Source organism: Aptenodytes patagonicus, chromosome 12 (assembly GCF_965638725.1).
Source record: "Aptenodytes patagonicus chromosome 12, bAptPat1.pri.cur, whole genome shotgun sequence".
Lineage (NCBI taxonomy): Eukaryota > Metazoa > Chordata > Aves > Sphenisciformes > Spheniscidae > Aptenodytes > Aptenodytes patagonicus.
The window spans coordinates 14,996,166-15,016,657 of NC_134960.1; the positions used below are offsets into that span (position 1 = coordinate 14,996,166).

The 20,492-nt window shown below is 35.5% G+C and overlaps 1 protein-coding gene across 4 annotated transcripts in view; it reads left to right on the forward strand.

Moving 5' to 3' along the window:
• GABRA1 (gamma-aminobutyric acid type A receptor subunit alpha1) overlaps window positions 1–17,047 on the forward strand; it is a 43,954-nt gene extending 26,907 nt beyond the window's left edge. For all 4 annotated transcript variants that reach the window (XM_076350383.1, XM_076350380.1, XM_076350381.1 and 1 more), the window contains exons 7-10: window positions 2,122–2,265; window positions 7,935–8,087; window positions 10,754–10,956; window positions 14,243–17,047. In XM_076350383.1, the coding sequence (XP_076206498.1) occupies window positions 2,122–2,265; window positions 7,935–8,087; window positions 10,754–10,956; window positions 14,243–14,551 (809 nt within the window). In that variant the 3' untranslated portion in view covers window positions 14,552–17,047. The remainder of the gene's footprint in view (window positions 1–2,121; window positions 2,266–7,934; window positions 8,088–10,753; window positions 10,957–14,242) is intronic.
• Window positions 17,048–20,492: the final 3,445 nt, after the last annotated feature.

Genomic DNA, 20,492 nt, shown 5'->3' on the forward strand with positions numbered 1-20,492 from the left:
AGACTACAATATTACACTTAGTAGCTCCCCAAGGTAGTGTTTGCCCAGCTCTGTTTGTTTTGAATTAAATTGGATAAGAGTTTTTCCGTGTCCTCCACTGTTACTCATCACTTGTTGGAGCTGGATTCAGAAAAGCCTCATACTGAAGGAGTTGCACGTCTCCTACGGACTCTGCCTGTACTGTAGAGGCTGATAAATGTTTGACCCAGCTCCAAGGCTAAAGTGATTTGCCAAAATAGCAGCTTAAGCTAGAGGTTATTCCAATGTAAATTCAATGTGACAAATGCTAAAGAGAATCTGGAACAACAAAAAGCCATATGTTGGCAAAACAAAATCAGAATGGCAGATGCTCTCCTCAACCCTTACCACAAAAATCTGATTGTCAGTTTAAAACTAAAGCCACTCTGGAAAGCAGCAGTGATAGGAGCAAAAGGCTGTGTTCCTACTCATGCAATATCTGAATTGGAAGCTGAGGATGGAAGCTAAACAGAGCACCGAATCTGGCAGTTACAGGGCAGGGCGAGCTCATTTCCAGCACGGATGAGTGTACTCCCTTTTTCTTTAACCCAATCCAGTGGTTCTGAGCGGCTCAGGAAATCAGTCCTCTCTCTTTCAAACTGCTTTCATGCTCCAGAACAAGTAAAATGCTTGAAAATTAATATTATTATTGCCACTCTTTCTTTATGTGACTAGATTAGCAAGACAATTCTTGTACTTACTGTGGCCATTATTTTTAAAGTCAGAAGATGTAGATTTGCATTTACCATTGATTCCAAAAAGCTATGTATATGTTACAGTGCTTGGGGAATATGAAGCCTGAGGGTAAAAGCACCCTTCTGCTTCAATAATGCAGGATCAAATGCCATGCAATTAATTTACCACCATACTCCATCCAATACCACCTCTTCAATTACTGTTATCTCTTACATTGATAAGATAAAATTACTAACTCACAAATGAGGTCAAGTGAATCAGATTCCTCCTTTTCCTTTCCTGCTTGCCAGTCCTGAAAAAAGGGAAAATCTCATCCTGTAGGTAGGAGTCTACTGTCATTTTAGATGCCCTAAGATGTCCCATCTGGCTTCCAGCTGCATTTAGTGGGTGCAAGTTTTATGTAGGTTCTGATGGTACATTCAGTCCCATCCATATCTTGGATACTCTTTCATGTGAATAATGACACTAGATGCCTCTATGTAGACAACTAACTCCCACCCTAACTGCTCAGAGCGAGAGCTGTCAGACTCCAGACTATGCAAAATGACAGAAGAATTTTACAACAGGACTAGGCCTCAGAATATTTATATATAGTTTGATTCCTGAAATAAATAACATAAATAACATACTAATAACAGCACAAAACACCTGGATGGCATATGCAGTATGCTACTGAATTATCTATGTAACATACTAGACTACTCAGCATTGGACAGCCCACAGTGTTTTTCTTTTGCTTTGTTCAAGACTCAAATAAATGTGAACTTGAGTGTGAGAATTTCCCAGAAATAACCAAAGCAAAAAAACACATTAATTGTGATTTAAACTCACTTGAGCCTAGGCAACCTCAGAAACGTCTGCTATGCCTGTTATACAGCAAGGGCAGTGGGAGGGGGGGATTACCAAATGGAGAGCTCTAGCCAGGCCAGTGATGATAAGATCACTGAAGCCACTCTGAGAAGGACTTATTTTCTTACAGTGGCCCAGACAACACCACACTACGACAAATTGAAAAGACTGGGGCTCATCTTTCTTGATAATAGTTAAAAGTTAGAAAAAGAGTTGGAGTCCTCGCATGCCCGTGAAATGCCACATCTCACTCTCGCTCCTGGTTACTCAGATTTTACAAAGGTAGGAATGATGTAAGGGAGAGAAAGATTTTCATGCCATTGAGGACCAACCTTAATCCAGCCCTACAGCAGATATTTAGCTAATCATTGTATGGATAGACCTATAAAATCAGTTGTATTTCCTATAGATAAAAAGTTCCAGTAGGTTAGTTGTGGGTTCCTACGGACAATTAAAGAGAAATTAATATTCAAACTACTGCTCAAAACATTGTTCTGATAAAGCCATGTGGCAACAGAAGGTACAAAGCTGAAATGCAATGTATTTCTTTTAAAATAGATGCTTATACCAGAGCAGAGGTTGTGTATGAATGGACACGGGAACCAGCAAGGTCAGTGGTTGTGGCTGAAGACGGCTCTCGTTTGAATCAATATGATCTGCTTGGACAAACTGTGGACTCTGGAATTGTTCAGTCCAGTACAGGTCTGTGAAAAAGTTTTTTTGGGAAGGGTCATATTTAACTGCCAAGACATAATTTAGAGCAAGAGAAAAAATACAAAGACCAAAGAGTGAGAAAGGTAAATTGCAATATATAAGCTTCAGATTAGGAGAACTTGACTATGAAAAGATAACATATCCTGGAATTATTTTCCTACTTCAACTGGTGTTTAAAATATTTGAACAATTAAAAAGCTTCCTATAGTGACACATCTAGCCAGAAAAAACAGTAATTTACATTATAAAGAAGCACTCCTCATATCCTTATGGTATTATCTGCTTACTATATAAGCTTAAAAAAATAGTACAAGAATACAAATCCTCAAAGATCATATTCCTGAAGGCAGTGAAGTAAATTGCTAAAAACAAGCATATAGTTTCTCAAAGAGGTATTTAGAGAGTGAAATATCATGTCATCAAATTAAAAACCATCTGGAACCTCCAAACAGGATTAAGGTGTCTTAAAGCTAGCACCAGCTTCAACTCCAAAACTATTAATGAGATACAGAAATATAGCTGACATTTATGGTATTATATACCTGTAACCTTGAAGCTGGCTAAAAACCTTTGCTTTTTCACTTTGCAGTGTTTGTTTCAAGATGTAATTTTTTTTTTTTTTTTAAATAATTTAGAAGGGGCATGAAGACCTAAATACAGTAATAAACTGAGCACTGGGCATGAACAAGAGCTCAAAATGTTGACTAGATTGACTGTTCAATGGACCGAAAGAAACATTGCATTAGGAGAAGTAGTTGTATTGCTTTGAATGCACCTGACGTTGTGACTGAACTAGAGGAGTACACTTATACCTGCATAAACCCAACTTTCTAATGTCATTCATAAAGTCAATGAACATTTAAGGAAAAGTGAGTCAATTTAAGGTGAACCTTAATTCGTGTCTGAAATTTTTATTTAGCTTTCCAAAATATATTCATATGCTCTACTAAGCCAACAAAATTTCTCACAGACAAAAGTTTCTAGTGGAACAATATTCAGGTTACTGCTTCAAAGCTTCTGTTCAGTTGATGTAATCATAAAAGAAGTAAGTGGGATGGCAGTAATAAGGACTTTGCATAAGAACAATAAACACAACTACTCCCCTAGATTCACTGCTTCCATTATTGAGCACAGAGGCATGGATCAGACAAGTAAAAAGAAAAGGGGAGAACCCTTGGCCTGGCCACAGCTAGAAATGTTGCTGTTGACTTTTGTGGAGCCAGTAATTCACCCCAGCTGCCCTTTGCTGAAAACTCAATAGGATTTGTGAGGAACTGCAAGGATCTCGAGCTTTTTGCTCTTTCTGTTCTGAAGCTACTCACTCAGAGAGACCTCAGCAACCTGTGTGCCTGCCCTTTTGCACTCATCACCAATTCTCTGCTTGCTGGATGCATTATAAGGGCAGCAGAATAATCAGAAGAGACTCATAAGCTTGGGAACATATCTAAAGCAAATAGATAATACCAGATATAGTTCAGAGTAATTGGACAGCAATGCGAGAAGCACCCTATAAATTGTTAAGAAAGGCAGATAACAAATTTTTAAACAGAGCTGAAGTCAAACATAAGAAGTGTAAAAATTCTTCATACATTTCCATGAAGAAACAAAAAAATATTTGTTTTGCCCATGATATTTCATAGGTTTGAATTCTGCCTCCTTTTTTTACCTGAAGAAACTCTTTACCGTGCCTTTCTATAAAGTTAAATACAGTATAATTAATATTTGCTGAAATAAAGATGCTGTTGTCTAGATGCAGAAAAACATTACAAAGAACTAAATACAATGGCTATCAAAACTAAAAATAAGCCCATTAAAGAATCTTTTCAGTACCAAACTTGCAATCCTCTTTAGTTACTACCTGATAAAAATATACAGTGGTGGAAGAAACACCTTTATTGCTTGCAAATTCAGTGTCTCAAGGAAAAATTCTTCTTGATTTGCTTTGGAAAGAAAAATGCTTTGCCTTCCCCAAAATAATGGTGAGGATCGGAAGTGGTTAATAATCACTTTTCTCCCCATTCAGGTAGGTGGGCAGCTAGTCTCAACAGAATCCTCCAGCACATCTTTGACCTCTGATCATCTCTGTTTTAAGATATGACATATGTAATGAAAATATGAAATCTGTCCCTACTTTCAGAGTTGTGGATGATGACTAATCTGACAAAAAGACAAAAGGAATTGAAGACAATCTTCACTTAAGGGTTCTCAGCACCTTTATTAGGCAAGAAAACTGAAGCTCTCTTGCAGCTGATTCTGTGGATCATTAGAGGAGTCTACAACATCTTGGGCAATTTTAAGATGATATTTACAGTTGTCTGGAATTCCAGACGTATTTTCCAAGAATTTGCATGTAACTGGGTTACTCTAGACATTCGCAAAACTATTAAATGATTTGTTGAATCCATAAAGTCCTTTTTTTTTTTTTTTCTTTAATTTGTTCCTTTGCTAGTAGGCCATCTGCTATCCTTATTTCTGGATCTAGAACAAGATAACTGACTTTTTTATGACTCGAGAATCTTGAAAGACTAAAACCTTTTATAGCATAGTTACTCATCTATGCTGGCAATGGAATGTGCAGCTACTACATGCTTAAAAATAGCATTCAGTAAACAAAATAATAATTATTGTTGCTGCTGTTTTGTTTAAGCAGAGAGTCATCCATTTTTTACTTGTATGTAAAATTCCTGTCACTCTTCAACTACTGACTCATATTGACTCAAAAAGAGTTTTAAATGATCTTTTTTTGTAAGCACCTTAACAGATGCTTAAAAGGCTTGTGCAAGTTTCTATTTACATAGAATTATTTTGCCACCTTGAAAACATTGATTTGCACTGAGAATCATCAGGATTTATACTCACAATGGTATATTTTTTTCTGATGCTCTGTAAATCTGCTGAGAGGATGCTGTTCTTAAGAATTTTTCTATTGGGTTACATGGCATAAGTAGTAAATGAGAAATACTTTGCTTTAAATTAATGGCAAGGAAAGCCTTACTTCCTACCCACAGCAATAGAAGAAGTATTATTATAGCTAAAATTCAGTCCCCACCTCAAACCTTATGTCTGATGTGATGCACATTAATTTTAGGTGCTCACCTGATAAACTGGGTTTTTCACAAATAGTTTACAGAGCACTGAGTAATAGGTTTGATGTAAATTTACTGAATTATCAACTATTTTCTTCTAAGTACACAGGTTAATTTACACCACCTGAGCATTTGACTCAATGATTGTGATATACTGTAGAACTAAGGGCAGGTTAAAAACTGCAGCTACAGAAGTGTTGAGCACAGGCACAAACTCTTCCAGAGCACTGGAAGAATTCAAATGTGGACAATCATTCAAAACATTAGGTTGATATAGATGAAGGAGTTGTGTGACTAATTTTAAATGCTTCATATTGTGTAATACATATAAACTAATTTAAACTTCATGGAATAAATAAAATAAAAAACAAATTTATCTGCTCAACACAGTTATTTGTAGAAGACTTTAGGAATTCCAAGGAAGCCAAAAAGAAATACCTTTCTTTCTAACTTCTTTGGATAAGAGAGTAAGAGATAAGAGAAAGCAAGATGCATAAGCTACAACTTGTGAAAGCCTAGTAATCAGACGCTATGAACATAAGAAATATTTTGCTCAAGAGCTATTTGAAATTTTATCTTGTAGGGAATTTTATGACTGAATTACAAACCTTGGAAAACAGAATTACAGAGGAATTGCTGGGAAGTTAGACAGTGGTCAGCAGCTGTCATGAATGTGGCTATGCTTTTCAATTAAAGCAAGCCATAAAATGTGGGAAGCTAAAAATTCAGTAAATAACTGGAGTACTTTCATGTCCTGCGCTTATTTAAATAAATCTCATCGAAGATCTACTCCATTCTAATGAATGACTGCAGTCCATTGGTACTTTGGAGACTTAAAAATATGGTTTTGCCTTGTAACTGAACTGTAGGCATTATTCTAGGCCTGTGCTTTGCCTGATTCACTCCTCACGGCATTACCTTTAGCTGACTTCTAGCTCAGACCTGCTGCAATGCTTAACAGATGAGAGTAATCCCTGTCTGTTTAATTGCCTTTATGCTTTGAATCTTGTTCTCATTTTCCAGAGGTTAAAAATACTTTGATAATTTAAGCAGCTAAATAAAGCTTCAGAGTACAGTGGTGTGTTCACTCTGTATTCTTAGCTTGCCATCTACAGTCACTGAATTAATTCTGACATACCGTTGTGAACATTCTATATCTGATTGCATTAAAATAGCTTCCCACGTCATATTTTAGTAGACAATATTAAATTTTTTGCTCTTCTAGCCAAGGCTGGCACCCTTCATAAAATCATAATCTCTGGTACAGAGGAACAGAAGGTTGTTTCAGTGAAAGTTAAAGAAAGGCGGGCAAAATTCAAGTAATAATGTCCACTATACTACTTCTGCCATTCCTATTTTTGAAAGAAAATTTTTCTTGTATATCCTTTGCTTTACCTCTCAATTTATAATTGATTCTCTTTTTCCCCTTTGCTACTATCTTTTATATTGAAACATACCAGGAGTATTGTCACATCTTATTTATAAGCTTTCCTCAGGGTTATACACTGAGCAAGATTGTTCAAATGAATGTTCTTCTAGATTCTGAATTAAAGAAAAGGGCATTTGACATACTCAATGCATAAGCAGTCAATGTCTAGACATAGTTTTTCAATCCAAGCTTTTCCTGTACAAGAGCAACTTGCTCTTTCCAACTGCCTACATTTTAAAATAGAATAACAGTAATTTCACATATCATCTCTGATCTAGACAGAGGTTTCCATTCAGTTACATGTCCACCTGTTCCTTTCCTAAGATAATGTTTATTGCATAATAATAAGAATCAATCTACTCCAAAAAAAGTCACAACAGTAGGTTTTCCAATCTTTTGAGAATATACTGTTTTTCAAAATTCATTTTCCATGATGTAAATAATGATCTGAAAATGAGGCATTATTTGCTGTGCTCTGGCAGGAAAGGTTTATAGAGTTATATAAATACTTAAGATTCCTTTCAATTGCAATTAGAATACCCAGCTCATATGCTTTTGTAGCACCCAAAAAGTTAGTGCTAATGAAAATATTCTGTATTATTCTTGCATTGTCCATTTACTTCAGGAGAGAATAATCATTTAGTAAAATACTGAATTAGCAGAACAGGGACACTTAATCTTCAGAGTACATAAAGCACAGGCAGTGGTAATGCAGACACAATCACATCAACAACTACATCTTAAGCCTGGCCCGACTGAAACACTTCTGAGTGCCTGTCTTGATTCAGTCTTTATATGGTGTTTACATGTGTATATTATGGTGGTTTTCCATCTTCTAATGGAATAAGACCTTTCACAAGAAGCCTAAACAGCCACCAGTTAATGCAGACTTTCATTCACTACTCAGCAGAGATGAAAAGATGTAAATTTAATTAGCATTTCCTGGAACTGTCTAGTTTTGTATTATTAGTAGAACTTCATAACCTGCTTTATTAAATGTTTTCTTCAGAGCTGACCCAATTTGATCTGAGGACATTTCTTTTACAATAGGGGTGACTATAATGAAAAAATACTTCCTATAAAGCCCCCTCTAATTTGTATATTTATAAAAGCTTTAATGTTTCTGTTTTTCTTGTTTTCAGGGGAATATGTTGTTATGACTACACATTTTCATTTGAAGAGAAAGATTGGTTACTTTGTCATCCAGACTTATCTGCCATGCATCATGACAGTGATACTGTCACAGGTGTCCTTCTGGCTTAATAGAGAATCTGTTCCAGCAAGAACTGTATTTGGTAAGCAAGACCTATAAACTACTTGGCAATCATAAGTCAAATACGTTTAAGAAATTTTATGGTAAAACTAGTTATGCCTAACACGATATTGGAGAACAGCATGAGCCTGGACATAGTGCAGTACACAATAGTTAACACATTTCATTGCAAAGATGTAGCAGAAGCTGATTTAAGGTCCAAAGCTTTTAAACTGATTGTAAAAAGAGACCCGAAAATATCTTAAGCAATCTATTACAGTTTGACTTTTCCAAAACAGTAAGTATATGAATAAAACATTTCTGACAATGGCAATGACATTCACGGTGAGGACTGTCAAAAAGGCTTTAATCAATGGGTGTTGGTCATTTGACATCCTTAGGCCCTTTGAAAATTCTTACCTTAAAAATCTTTTACATCAGTCCCTTTTGCAGGCTGCTGCTAAAAGTGTCCTGTTGAAATCAGTGACAATTTATTGTGCTTACAGTGGTAAATAGATGCACTCAACGAACACAGGAAGGCGGCAATCTAAAGGACTCTAAGTTTACACAGTGGGTCCCTAGTGTTTTAACCACTGCTTGGAAATGCTTATCTTAAAATTAGAAACAAACTAGCATATTTTTTGGGGATATTAATCCAAGTCAAGTACATAATTAAAAAAAAAAAAAAAAAAAAGATGATGATGATGTAACAAATCTTCAGTTAAGGAAAATAGAACCTGAGACTTCTGCTATGTGACCTAGTCTTTTTTGTGATGTTCAGATGGGACACCTGAATACCTTTGTCAGGAGGAGGTGGAAGAACACACCACTGAGTCGGCTTTTACACTAGTTTCCCTGCCTCAGGGCACTGCTGGGGCAGGACGCCAGGGGCCCTTCTGCTTCGCCAAAGAGAATTTACCCATTTAGACTGGACATAGCAAAGCCAGAGAGTCACAAGGCCTGATGTTGAGAAAATCAGACTCTGAAACTCTTGTTGAACAAGAGCTGTTTTTATTGGGCTTTTCTGGCACTCTTCACAGCTGTGCTTTAGTTTCCCAGTGCCTCTGGAAATCAATTGCAACTTGCGTAGCCTTAGACCTCATGAACCAAGTAGAGGCTTTCTGTTAATACACAGATGTGCATTTACAGAAGAATGGTTTAGATCATAGTATAATTAAATTTTATTTACATAATATTGTTTAGATTAACACCTAAAATTAGTTCTGAATTTTTATCATCAACTTCACTGAAAATTAATCTGGGACTTTCATGGGCCTCTGTAGTCACAGCTATTGAAATTGTAACTATTTTACCTCTTTTTGTACATGCCATTTAAAAAGAAATGTCAGATGATCAGTTTGAAATGCTATACTTCATTATCCCTAGATGGAGAACAAAATTTCCTAGTCTCACAATGAGTAATATATAATACTGCACGATGTTCAAGCTGCTGTCTTCACAGGCTCAAGAACCCACGCATTTCTGAAAGTTTTCCTTTTAGAACACAGTTAGTTATTTAGTAAATAGTCTTATGTTTACTCCATCATTATGTATCAAGATCGCTTTTTCATTTCTTAATAGGAGTGAAACGATATTTCAGAAAATTTTGCAACAAAATGTTTATATATACAGACTCCCAACTTAGATCTTTTAGTCCACTGAGTACCGCAGATGATAAAAAGTATAAATCCTGTTTTGCTACTATGTAAGAGAAACATAAGCTCACTAGTAATGAGTCAAAGACAAGATTAGGTTGTCTGTCAGGGAAGAGAAATTGCTTCCTCATTAGGCACTAATAATTCAAGCACTTTCCACCAGCACGTAAACACATTGTTCATTATTTGGCCTATTTTAGACCACTGCACATTTTCACTAACACTCAGTGCAGCGAAGATGAACTCGCAAGACACATTCAACACATGACGTTGCAGTTGTCAAGGTAACTTGTGGACATGTGATTTGATGTAAATGTCTAGCCGGCACTTGTAGATTTTTTTTTTTCCAAGCAGCTGCAGGCAGAGTGAGTTCAATACAGTCCTGCTTGCTCTCTATGGCCAGTTAAGGGAAAAGGTTCATCAGCAGTGAGAAGCTCTGATACCAGAAATGCAAATTACATTATCCTTGCTCTTACACAAATTCTTTGCTATTTTCAGGGCATCAGTGAATAAAGGGAGAGAAATCTGTAAAACCGCCAATTCAAATAAATGCAGTATCACATAAAGCTTAGTGCATTTGCGTGTACATTTGAAGGAGCATATACCAAATACGCTGAATGAAAACAAGAAGTTTTTTTAGTTTTCTATCTAAATATCTTAGATCTGTTGCAAGAAAGAACTAAAAATATTAAATTGTTACATCTGTAGGACAATTCTCAGGGCGTGAATAAGGAACAAGCAACAATGATTCTCCAAATACCAGGAAGCATGGAGTAGTACCTAGTCCATGACTCAAAATATTATTTCCATTCCAACTTTAAAAATATTATTCTACTACAACAATGTCAAAGAATAAAGGTATAAAAAATGTTTTGAAGATCCTGCAACTTCCACAGAACTTGAAATTATATCCTCAATTAGCAACTGAACTTTAGTGGAGAAGTTTATAAGAATTAGGGGTGAAGACAAGGCTTTCCCACCTATTGTAACAGTTGAGAAATGAAGCACAAATATAGCCACTGATCTAAAGACACTAAAACTGTTTGCTTTGCAGGAGTGACAACTGTCCTGACAATGACTACTCTGAGCATCAGCGCAAGGAATTCGCTCCCCAAGGTGGCCTATGCCACTGCTATGGATTGGTTTATAGCGGTGTGCTATGCCTTTGTGTTTTCTGCACTCATTGAATTTGCAACAGTGAATTACTTCACAAAGAGAGGCTACGCATGGGATGGCAAAAGCGTCGTTCCTGAAAAGGTAACACCACTTAATATCTATCCCAAGAGGTCATACTGTGTCATGCTTGGTCACTGTATGGGGTTTTTTTAGGCTGTTAGAAATTCTTATTATTTAGAATAGTAAGTAATTATTCCAAAAGAGTTTCCTCATGTGTTCGCACACAGCATTTCTACACATAAACAATAATTATTTAGACACTGAGTACCTAAACACTACTTCTGACATACTGTATGATATTTAATGCTATTAATAATTAAAAATTTTACTGAGATTTTGTCTTGTGCGACTGAGCAGAAAGAAGATAAGTGTGTATTTTTTTTTTAAGGGAAAGCAATTACTTTTCTAATGTTCACGCAAGAGAAAATGTGGATGCCTCAGTATAAACATAGAAAAAAGTCTTGTGGCTGCTGTACTTGACAGTTTCCAAAGTATATTGCTCCCCAACGTGAACTTCAGGAGGACTGCTCTGTGATCATGACCAAATAAATCACTGCAGAACTTATTCTTTCCTTTCTTTTGCCTCCTATTATTTCCCTATTTTTTTTTAAATAGAAATATTATTTTTACTTCTTAGTCTATAGAATAAATTGATTTTGGGGGAAGCACTGACAGTTGTGTTGGGAGTGTGCAATCCTGATCCATACCTCCCTGAATGCAATAGAGAGACACCACACTGACTCCCTTTGGTCTGGGATCAGACCCCATCTGTAAATCACAGGTGCATCAAGAAATTGTTGAGGACATTTAGGAAATAAAAGAGAAAGTTTCCCATTTCCTATGAGTTATCATGTCAGCTGCTTCTGTGAAGAAGCTCATTTGGTTTTTGGTTTTGGGTTTTGGTTTTTTTTTTGAGAGAGAGATCTTGAAAGAGAGTTTTAACTTGCCTAATTAGTTATTATGAACATTCACAGACTAGAGATTCAGCAGAATAAATATTTGGAGGAGCAGATGTTACTCATTGGTACATGAATATATGTGTTTAATTCAGGAGTGTATGCCTATATATAATTTTTTTTTTATTATTTTAGTTGCATAAGTCAGTGAGAAAACAAAATTAGGACATTTACACAACAAAAACTAATACAAAAGTATTGTAGAACAAATGAGTGAAGTAACAAAGCAAACTTACAGTAATGAGCTGCATGACTGCTGGTGAATATTGAGTTTTCAGTTACTGATGATACTTTCATTGAAAATAATTTGTTTGATTCTTTGTTGTGCTCCTATCTCCATTAAATCTTCATTTCATTTGTTTCAAAGAAAATTACATTTTCAGAAAAAAACACACCAATATAAACACAATATTCAAACACTGTTTAAAACATTAGAAGATTTATGGCTTTGCATTCCTCAACAGGTAAGGGTCTTTATGTGTCACTTGATATAAGTTGCCGGTACCTGGTAGAGTCCATTATCTGCAGATGTAAGGAAAGGAAAGCAAGGCAAACTAACAGTGAACAGAGCATTGCAGCTTAATAAAATCTAGAGCTCTAATTAGCTGTCATCTTACTTTTTCATAAAGTTGAATTTGACATGAAACATTAAGACCCTGACTGGTGTCAGAACTTTCTGTGGATCAGATTCCTCATGACATTTAAATCTATAGAAAGGGTCTCCTCTGAGACTTCTGTGGAGCGGTTCTTTGCCTGCTGGATTTATTGCTGCTCACTAGAGTATCTGGCTGAGAAGGAAACAGGATTGGCTTCGTACTCAGCAAGTGTGTTAGCAGCTTCCTGCTCAGGAGAAAAAGAACAGCCAGACAACTAAAAAAATCTTTCTGACATCGCCTTTTTTCTTTTCTGAGTATTCTTTTCAACCTGTTTGTTCCTCCTATTCAGCAGAAATATTCTAAGACAATTTGAAACCTTTTCTTAGCCTCCAGCTAAGCTGAATATTATTGTCATGAAATAAAGAGCATCTACATCAGAGTCATTATGTGAATCCTTTTTCTTACCAAGTAGCAGAAATTTAACATTTCAGCCTTTGTTTCCTTCCTGCGTGGGACTCCAAGCCATGCTTTGACAAGCCTCTCCCCACTTGCCCTGATGCTTTTGCAGCTTCCCTCACATTCCCAAGTGTCCTGCAGGAGCCCATCTGCTCCCTGAAATGTTCACCTCCTGAACAAGAACTTTTTACCAAAGCCCCCCTACTGGGTGGTCTATATAGTTATTAACCTATAGTTGATCTGTCATAAAAAGTACTGTGACTACTTTAAAAAACATTGCCTCCATGGGACAGCTGCTTCTTGAAAACAGATAATTCTATCTGTTATCTTGTGAAATGACATAATAGATCGCATGCTCTTGGGATTTTTTTGTTATCTGTTTTTTCCTCATAATCAGAGGAACTTGGAGCAAAGTGGTGCTTTTCTTTACACCTCCTTAATGACCCACTACGTCTCTCTTCTTGTGCAGTGGCTGGAGGAAGGGTTTGGACTGTCTGCAACAGGGACAATTGAATTCCAGCTGGTAACCCCAGATGTCAAAATTTAATTTTTTTCCTACAAGTAGATCCCAGAAGTAGAATACTAGAAAACATAAGGACCCAGGGGAAAAATCTAGATATTCTTTCTGATCAATAAGTTCTTCTCCACTAAAAGATTTTCAATACATTCCTGCTTTAGCAATATAGGTAGGTGTATGCAAAAATCATACACGTCCCTGTATGTGGAATGACATTTCAGCCATTATTATCCAATTGTAACATTCAAACACGACCATTAAGTTTCTGTTCCATAATGCACATGCTTTTGGTGTAAACCATTAGTGAATAGAATACTGGCAGCTTTGCATTTTATTAAATAATCCACTCTTTTAGTGCATGGTCACATGATATTTTTATTGTATATTTTTAGGTATGAGCTGTGTTAGAATGCATCATATAACATTATTTGTCTTAATATTGGAAACCTACATTAAGAAATTCAGTGTCTTTTAAAGTTTTTGTCCTGGTCAAGAAGCACAATTGATTAAGGGAATATTGAATTATGAGTGGTTTGTCACTGTTGATTACCATTAAAGGTAATTTTGTTGATCAGTAAGCCTAGCTATCAGTATAAGTCCTCATTATAGCTTATCTATCATCTAATTTGGTTTAACTAATACAAGTGACTCAGATGGATGGTTTTGTCTTTGTCTTCACCTAAAAATTTTGCATGAGTCATATATCCAGACACTAACTTCTTTCTTACAGCTTGTTACAATTTGTGGTATAAATTTGATTAACTGCAAAATTTTATGGTGCTTTTTCATAATCCTATCTGTTGAGAAGATAGTGAGAATCAAACATTTTCTTCTTTCTTCAGCCAAAGAAAGTGAAGGATCCTCTCATTAAGAAAAATAACACGTACACAGCTGCAGCTACAAGCTACACCCCTAATATTGCAAGGGACCCTGGGCTGGCAACCATTGCTAAAAGTGCAACGATTGAGCCCAAAGAAGTTAAGCCAGAAACAAAACCTGCAGAACCCAAGAAAACTTTTAACAGCGTCAGTAAAATCGATCGACTATCAAGAATAGCCTTCCCATTGCTTTTTGGAATCTTTAACTTAGTCTACTGGGCTACCTATTTAAACCGGGAGCCCCAGTTAAAAGCTCCAACTCCACATCAATAACCTCATTTATTCGTATAGTTCTGTTTTGTCTTTTGCTCTGGGAATTGCTTCCCGTTTTCACATACAGTAATTCCCATTTGCTTCATTGCCTCTGTCTTAAAGAAAATAAAGGTTTCTTTATTTAACAAAAGGTAAAATATATCTGTATATTTAAAAAACCCGTGTGTGAGGGAGAGAACAATATAAGCTATATACTTTGGAAAAGTGATTCTGAAAATGGGAAAGGAAGAGTTGTAGAATAATGAAAAAAAAAAAAAAAAAGGAAACCATTTGTAGATAGCTTAGTACTGAATATCCTCCAAAGGTATTGTACATGTATGTGAAAAAGATATTTTTATTCAAAGGATTGTGGGGAGTGGGAAAATATTCTTTATGACGTTCCTGATGCACATACTATACTGTACCATTTATTCAACCACTGTTTATAATCTTTTCAAAGATGTAAAGTTTTCCATTTGCTGAATCCCATAAGTTATGTTATTTTCCTAATCCCTTTTCTCTTCTATATTCCAAACCACCTGACTTATAATATTAAATGGTCTAAAGGAAATCTGCTCACTCTAGGTACAGTTTGTCACTGTATAGAACGTAAGATCTAATGGTAACAAATGCTTTCATCTGCTGTCTTACTGCAGTCTTGTTCTAAGCATTAAGTTGTCACTAGACTAGATTTAAAACCAGTTGCACAATCAAGTGCAGATCCCAAGTTCCCTCTATCATCTGTGTAATCCAAACAATTCCTGGATGCTTTTACTCATCACTATGTTTTAGAGAGTTTAAAAAAAAAACCAACAAACCAACAATTTTTGCAAGCTCTAGATATGTTGAATGTATTCTTTTATAAAATGATACATTAAAAAGAAGCTTTAGACTGAAATTTATGGATAGCAGAAAGACAAAATATAATATTTAAATAATATATGTAAATATGCAGCATGAGATTGTACATTTTTTTACTTTTTTAAAGTTGTGTTCTTAAAACATTGTGTAGGATTCACCTCTTAGCTCTTAATATGTTGTTAAATGCTCAATAAAACATATTTAGAGCCTGAATAAAAAAAAAAAAAAAAATCAGTGGTACTGGAAAGCCTAAAAAAATAATTACACAGAAAGTGCTTGGAATTAATTCCATTCGTGAAGTGGTTAAGTGTACAGTAGCTTGCAATTTGACAATGTCATCCAATGTATACTATTAGATTAATGACTGGTCTGCTCAGGTCATGCATAAATACTAAAGTGTGGGATTATATTTAGTAGGTAAAAATGGTGAAATATTTGTTAAGACAGAAGTTCATCTGTATATTACTGCTATATTTGCCGATACATAACTGTTACAATAAGTGATGTAATATATGTAGCATTAAATACAAAAAAGTCATACATAAAAGAATGTACAGGAAAATAGATTTTATTGAGTAAACTTACTACATTTCATTTTTACTGTAGCAATATATTTGTAGGAACAATATGTAAGGGCTTTAAATACAAGATGTCCATTTTGCAGGTATTGTGCTCCCTTTAAAAAAATTCTAGTCAGTATCATTACTGCTGATTCTTAGAAATAAAATTTCAGATAAAGATTTTTCAGAGATGGGAAGAATGGTGGAAATTTGCAAGCATCAATTAAAAAACTGTAATATATGGTATCGAATGAATTTTAAAACAATGCTACACGAGCCTCCAGGGAAACAGCTACTGAGAGTCAAATTTCACAGGCAGTTTTCTAAAGTCTTTCTCATAAATCAAAAAGTTGACATTCTGTATTTACAAAAGGAAATAGTTAATGTTTTATTTAGAGAAGATTTTTTTTAAACAATGTTTCATTGTCTAACATTTAGTCCTGTCTAAACTTGATAAGTTATCTGATTGGAGCTTATTAAAAGGGGATGTTTCATCTTCTGGTATAATGTGTAGATATATGTATAGAAAAAAATAAACTATGGCTCTTTAACTTCTGTGTACTTGTTTATCTTGTTATTTTTGGCGTTAAACTAGTGTGTTCATTTAGGTCACTTTACCTCTCTAGCAATTCATAGCTACCTTTTGGTCTGCATTTTGCACATTAGATGTGAATATTACTTAACTAGTCTGCTTTTTGCTATGCAATGATTGCATTATATCACCTCTTAGTTAGTCTATGCCAATAGTATTATACTGTATAAACTTGATTGCACAGTTTATCAAAGACAAGGTATTCTCTATGTAGCTTTTTTACAATGCTTTGCTAAACCATGTAATAATAGTAAGTCTTCCTTGAAAATAATGATACACTCTTATAGAGGACAGTTTCTGTTTACTCCTGGGATAATTTTAAAAAGATGACATTGAATGTTTATTGCACCTCAGTGCAGTGATGTGGCAATAAAACCTAAATCTAATAGAGGTTGTTTATGGCAGAAGCATGTATTGCTTTACAGAGTTTAGCAAAAGCTCTTTATTTTATGTCAGACTGTAATTCTATTATAATAATAAAGCTAAAAATGTTCAATAATGAAAGTGAATGTTTTACTTTGGTTTTCTTTAGTTACTGCCTTTTATAACACATTGCTTGATAAACTGCTATCCATTCAAAAACTTAGTTTCTGTGGATTTGGTAATGAATGCAATTTTAATAGATGTAATTTTCTGTCCAGTGTTTTCCAGGGACACATATAACAACAGGAATGTTTCCGAAATCTAATTTGACATTCAAAAAAAGATCAGTCTGTACAATGTACATCCAGTAAAGTAATTAATTGAATCAGGTGAACAATTGTTAAGGTTTAGTACCACAACAGTGAATATGATATAGGGTAGGAACAGAATGAAATGCAGTCTCCCAGACAAAATGGCAGATAAACCAGAGAATGAGAGTAAAACTGTGGGTATTTATGTTGTAGATTTCACTGTTTAAATAAACAAGCAGATCTAAGAAAGACTGTTAGAAGAGAACCTCAGGCTGTATAAAATAACATTATTTCACTTATTTAATGAGTTGTGGGGGTAGCATTCAAACAAGCACATGTGTAGCTTGAAAATTTTAATTCTCAACTCTTCATTCTTTCCCACATGGAAAAATACAGAGAGAGGAAAAGTCATTCCAGTGCATTCAGCCCTCAGATTTTCTTGGAAAATTTCCTGGAAAGCAAGGCTCATGCTCTTATGCAGGGGGAGACAACCAGTTGTAGCCATACAATTTTAGAGGATCCAAAGCAAGAAAGGCTGATATAAGTGTATATATGTATATAACAATATTCATAGATTTCTTAAGCATGAGTCCTACAGAAGGATTCTTCAAAATGGAAGGAAAGATTGTGTTCATACAGACTCAGATTCTATTAACTTATTATGCTTTCCTCTATTTTGAATGAGAATAATGCAGTCTGAATCCCTGTTCCTTGCCTCCTACTACTAACTCCACGGAGATGAATCCCTATGGAAACCCACACAGGATTTTCTGGAGGAGTATGGTAAAGAAAGTGGCAAGTGACACTGTTTCAGCACCCACCTCCTATGTTCACATGTCAGATGCAGAGCATACATGGGGATTCTCACATCTCCTTTGTCACTGCTCAGGCATTTTTAGGCAGAATTTTACTCGAGTGAAATGAGTGAAATTGTCTAGATGCAACAGGATTTGACTCTGAGAAAAATATATAGCATTATTCAGCTTCACAGACTGGAAGAACGGCCTCGTCAGATGACAGATTCACAGTCACCAGACAGTCCAGCATACCACCCTGACATGGCATTGCTGTGTTTGCTCTGATATTACATCAGTAGGGGAAACTCCTCCAGTTTTCCTTGGATCATCCCTAGAAACTACCGCAGGACTTTCTTAATGACCAAGGACATTTTTTACACCACCAACGACTTTCTTAATGATATTCTTTCTCTTGGACTGACTATGCAAGATCTGAAAAAACTGATTTCCTTTTCTCTCTATCTCCTTCTATTTTTCACCAATATGGTAAATAATAAAAGCTTATGAAACACTAATGGCTAGAAAATGGGGCACACATGCTTCAGGGAGCAAATAATAAAAGAACCTCTTTCAGCCTGTGCTTTGTACCTGAATGACTGTCCAAATAAATTAGTGTGACTGGGGAAAGTCAAACTTTTTCTTAGAGGCTGTAACAATATCAGCCATACTTTAAAAGATAAAACCTCAAGATCTCCTCAGACTTTCTATAGCAGATCCACAGCAGAAAAAAAAAATCCTCCTGCTATGCATAAACATGACATAGCTTAAATAAAAACGTGTTTGCAGCCTTAGCACATGAATTTTGCAAGTGAAGTATATTATCAGCTTGTCAAGCTGTTGCTGTCATGTTACATCTGATTACAAACTACGTCAAATACAACAAGAGAGATAAAAGCCTTGAAACGACAAGTTTCTATAGGCTCATTCACTCTGGCTATAGGCCCATCCAAACAGGCAGGATGACTTCACAGCTGCTGATAAACTTATTCATTTAAACTGCTTTAGGGCATTTGAAGATGCTCTGAGTAGATTTTGCACAGTTGTTACATGCATTTCACCCAAAGACTAAGGACATTTCCTCTCAAAAACCTGCAGACAGACAGATCGACCAAAGGGCACTGCTTTTCTGAATGTGCTGTCAAGGGAGGAAAGATGTATTTGCTGAACTCTTTCTCCAATCAAGGACATTTGAATGGAAACAGACGTGATGAATTTCTTCCCAAATGTCCTCATATATGAAGTATTTAATGAACCTCAAGTTGTACAAGCCTAAGGATCTGAACCAGGCCTAAGATGCTAAATTTGTTTAAAGTGGTTTGCTAATGGCTGCCCAGAATGCACTACCTTTGCTACATGATAGTTTTACAGGTATGCATCATCTGCTTAATACAAGGTGACTAAAGTGCCTCATAGGAAAATAATAATTTAGCTGCTATAGGATTAATGCAAATTTCTTTAAAAAACCCCACATACTTAGAGCTCCTATTCCATTATTGCCTGTAGCAGCAGAACCACACTTCTAAACAAGTGGTTTGTAAGCTTCTAGGATTGCTCTCCATTGTAGTGATATTTATTAATGTAACAAATTTACTGCAGGGATATGAAAAATTCCAGAAAAAATTAAACAGAAGAAAAACTTTTATGGTCACCTAAAACCAAAAATAAAACCTAGTGAAGCTACAATAGAAAGATCTTTCTCTTACTTTTTTACAAAATACCTTACAAAAACGGAAAAGTGGATTTCAGCCAAGAATCTTTTAAATGAATGTACCTTTTGAATAAGAGAAAAAGCCAATAGAGGCCACAATAAAAGTCTCTGCCAATTGTTAGGACCTGCTGTAGGGACATAAATTTAAGAAAGAAAAATAACATTTTTCAATTAAACACAATCAACTAAATTAAGAGGCCACCTCCTTTTTGGACGAAATTGTTAATTTCAATAGCTTCAGGAGGCATTTTAGACAGGTTTTTTGCTTTGATTTTGTTTTTCTACAAAAACCCATGAAATTCAACTTCAGTTTTCATCTTTTTCCTGTCTGAGGGGTTACAGCAGGCATGAAGAGGTGAGGGACGCTGTTCTCAAAGGTAATGGTGCATATCTCAGGAAATTACAGCGTGGAAGTCTTAGAGGAAACATTAGTTTTAATATGGCAATGTGAAATATTTTTGTAACAACACACAATACTTAGCTAAGCTTCATGGACACCACAAAATAATACGCAGATTAATGTAAAATTTTGTGGTCTTGATAGGATTGTGTTTCTTCATTTATGTGAGACAGCTAAATCAAACTTTAAAGAAAACTGCTACATACAGCTATTCAGAAGATAAGACCTACTACTGTCAATCAGTTGACTGATTTCTGCATGTTTCTATCATCTCCTCCCTGGCTTGCCTCGGCAGCGCTTGATTTGTAAGGAACCAGACTAATTTAGACCAAACAAAATGGGGTCTTGGGTCATTAGGGCCTTTACCAGC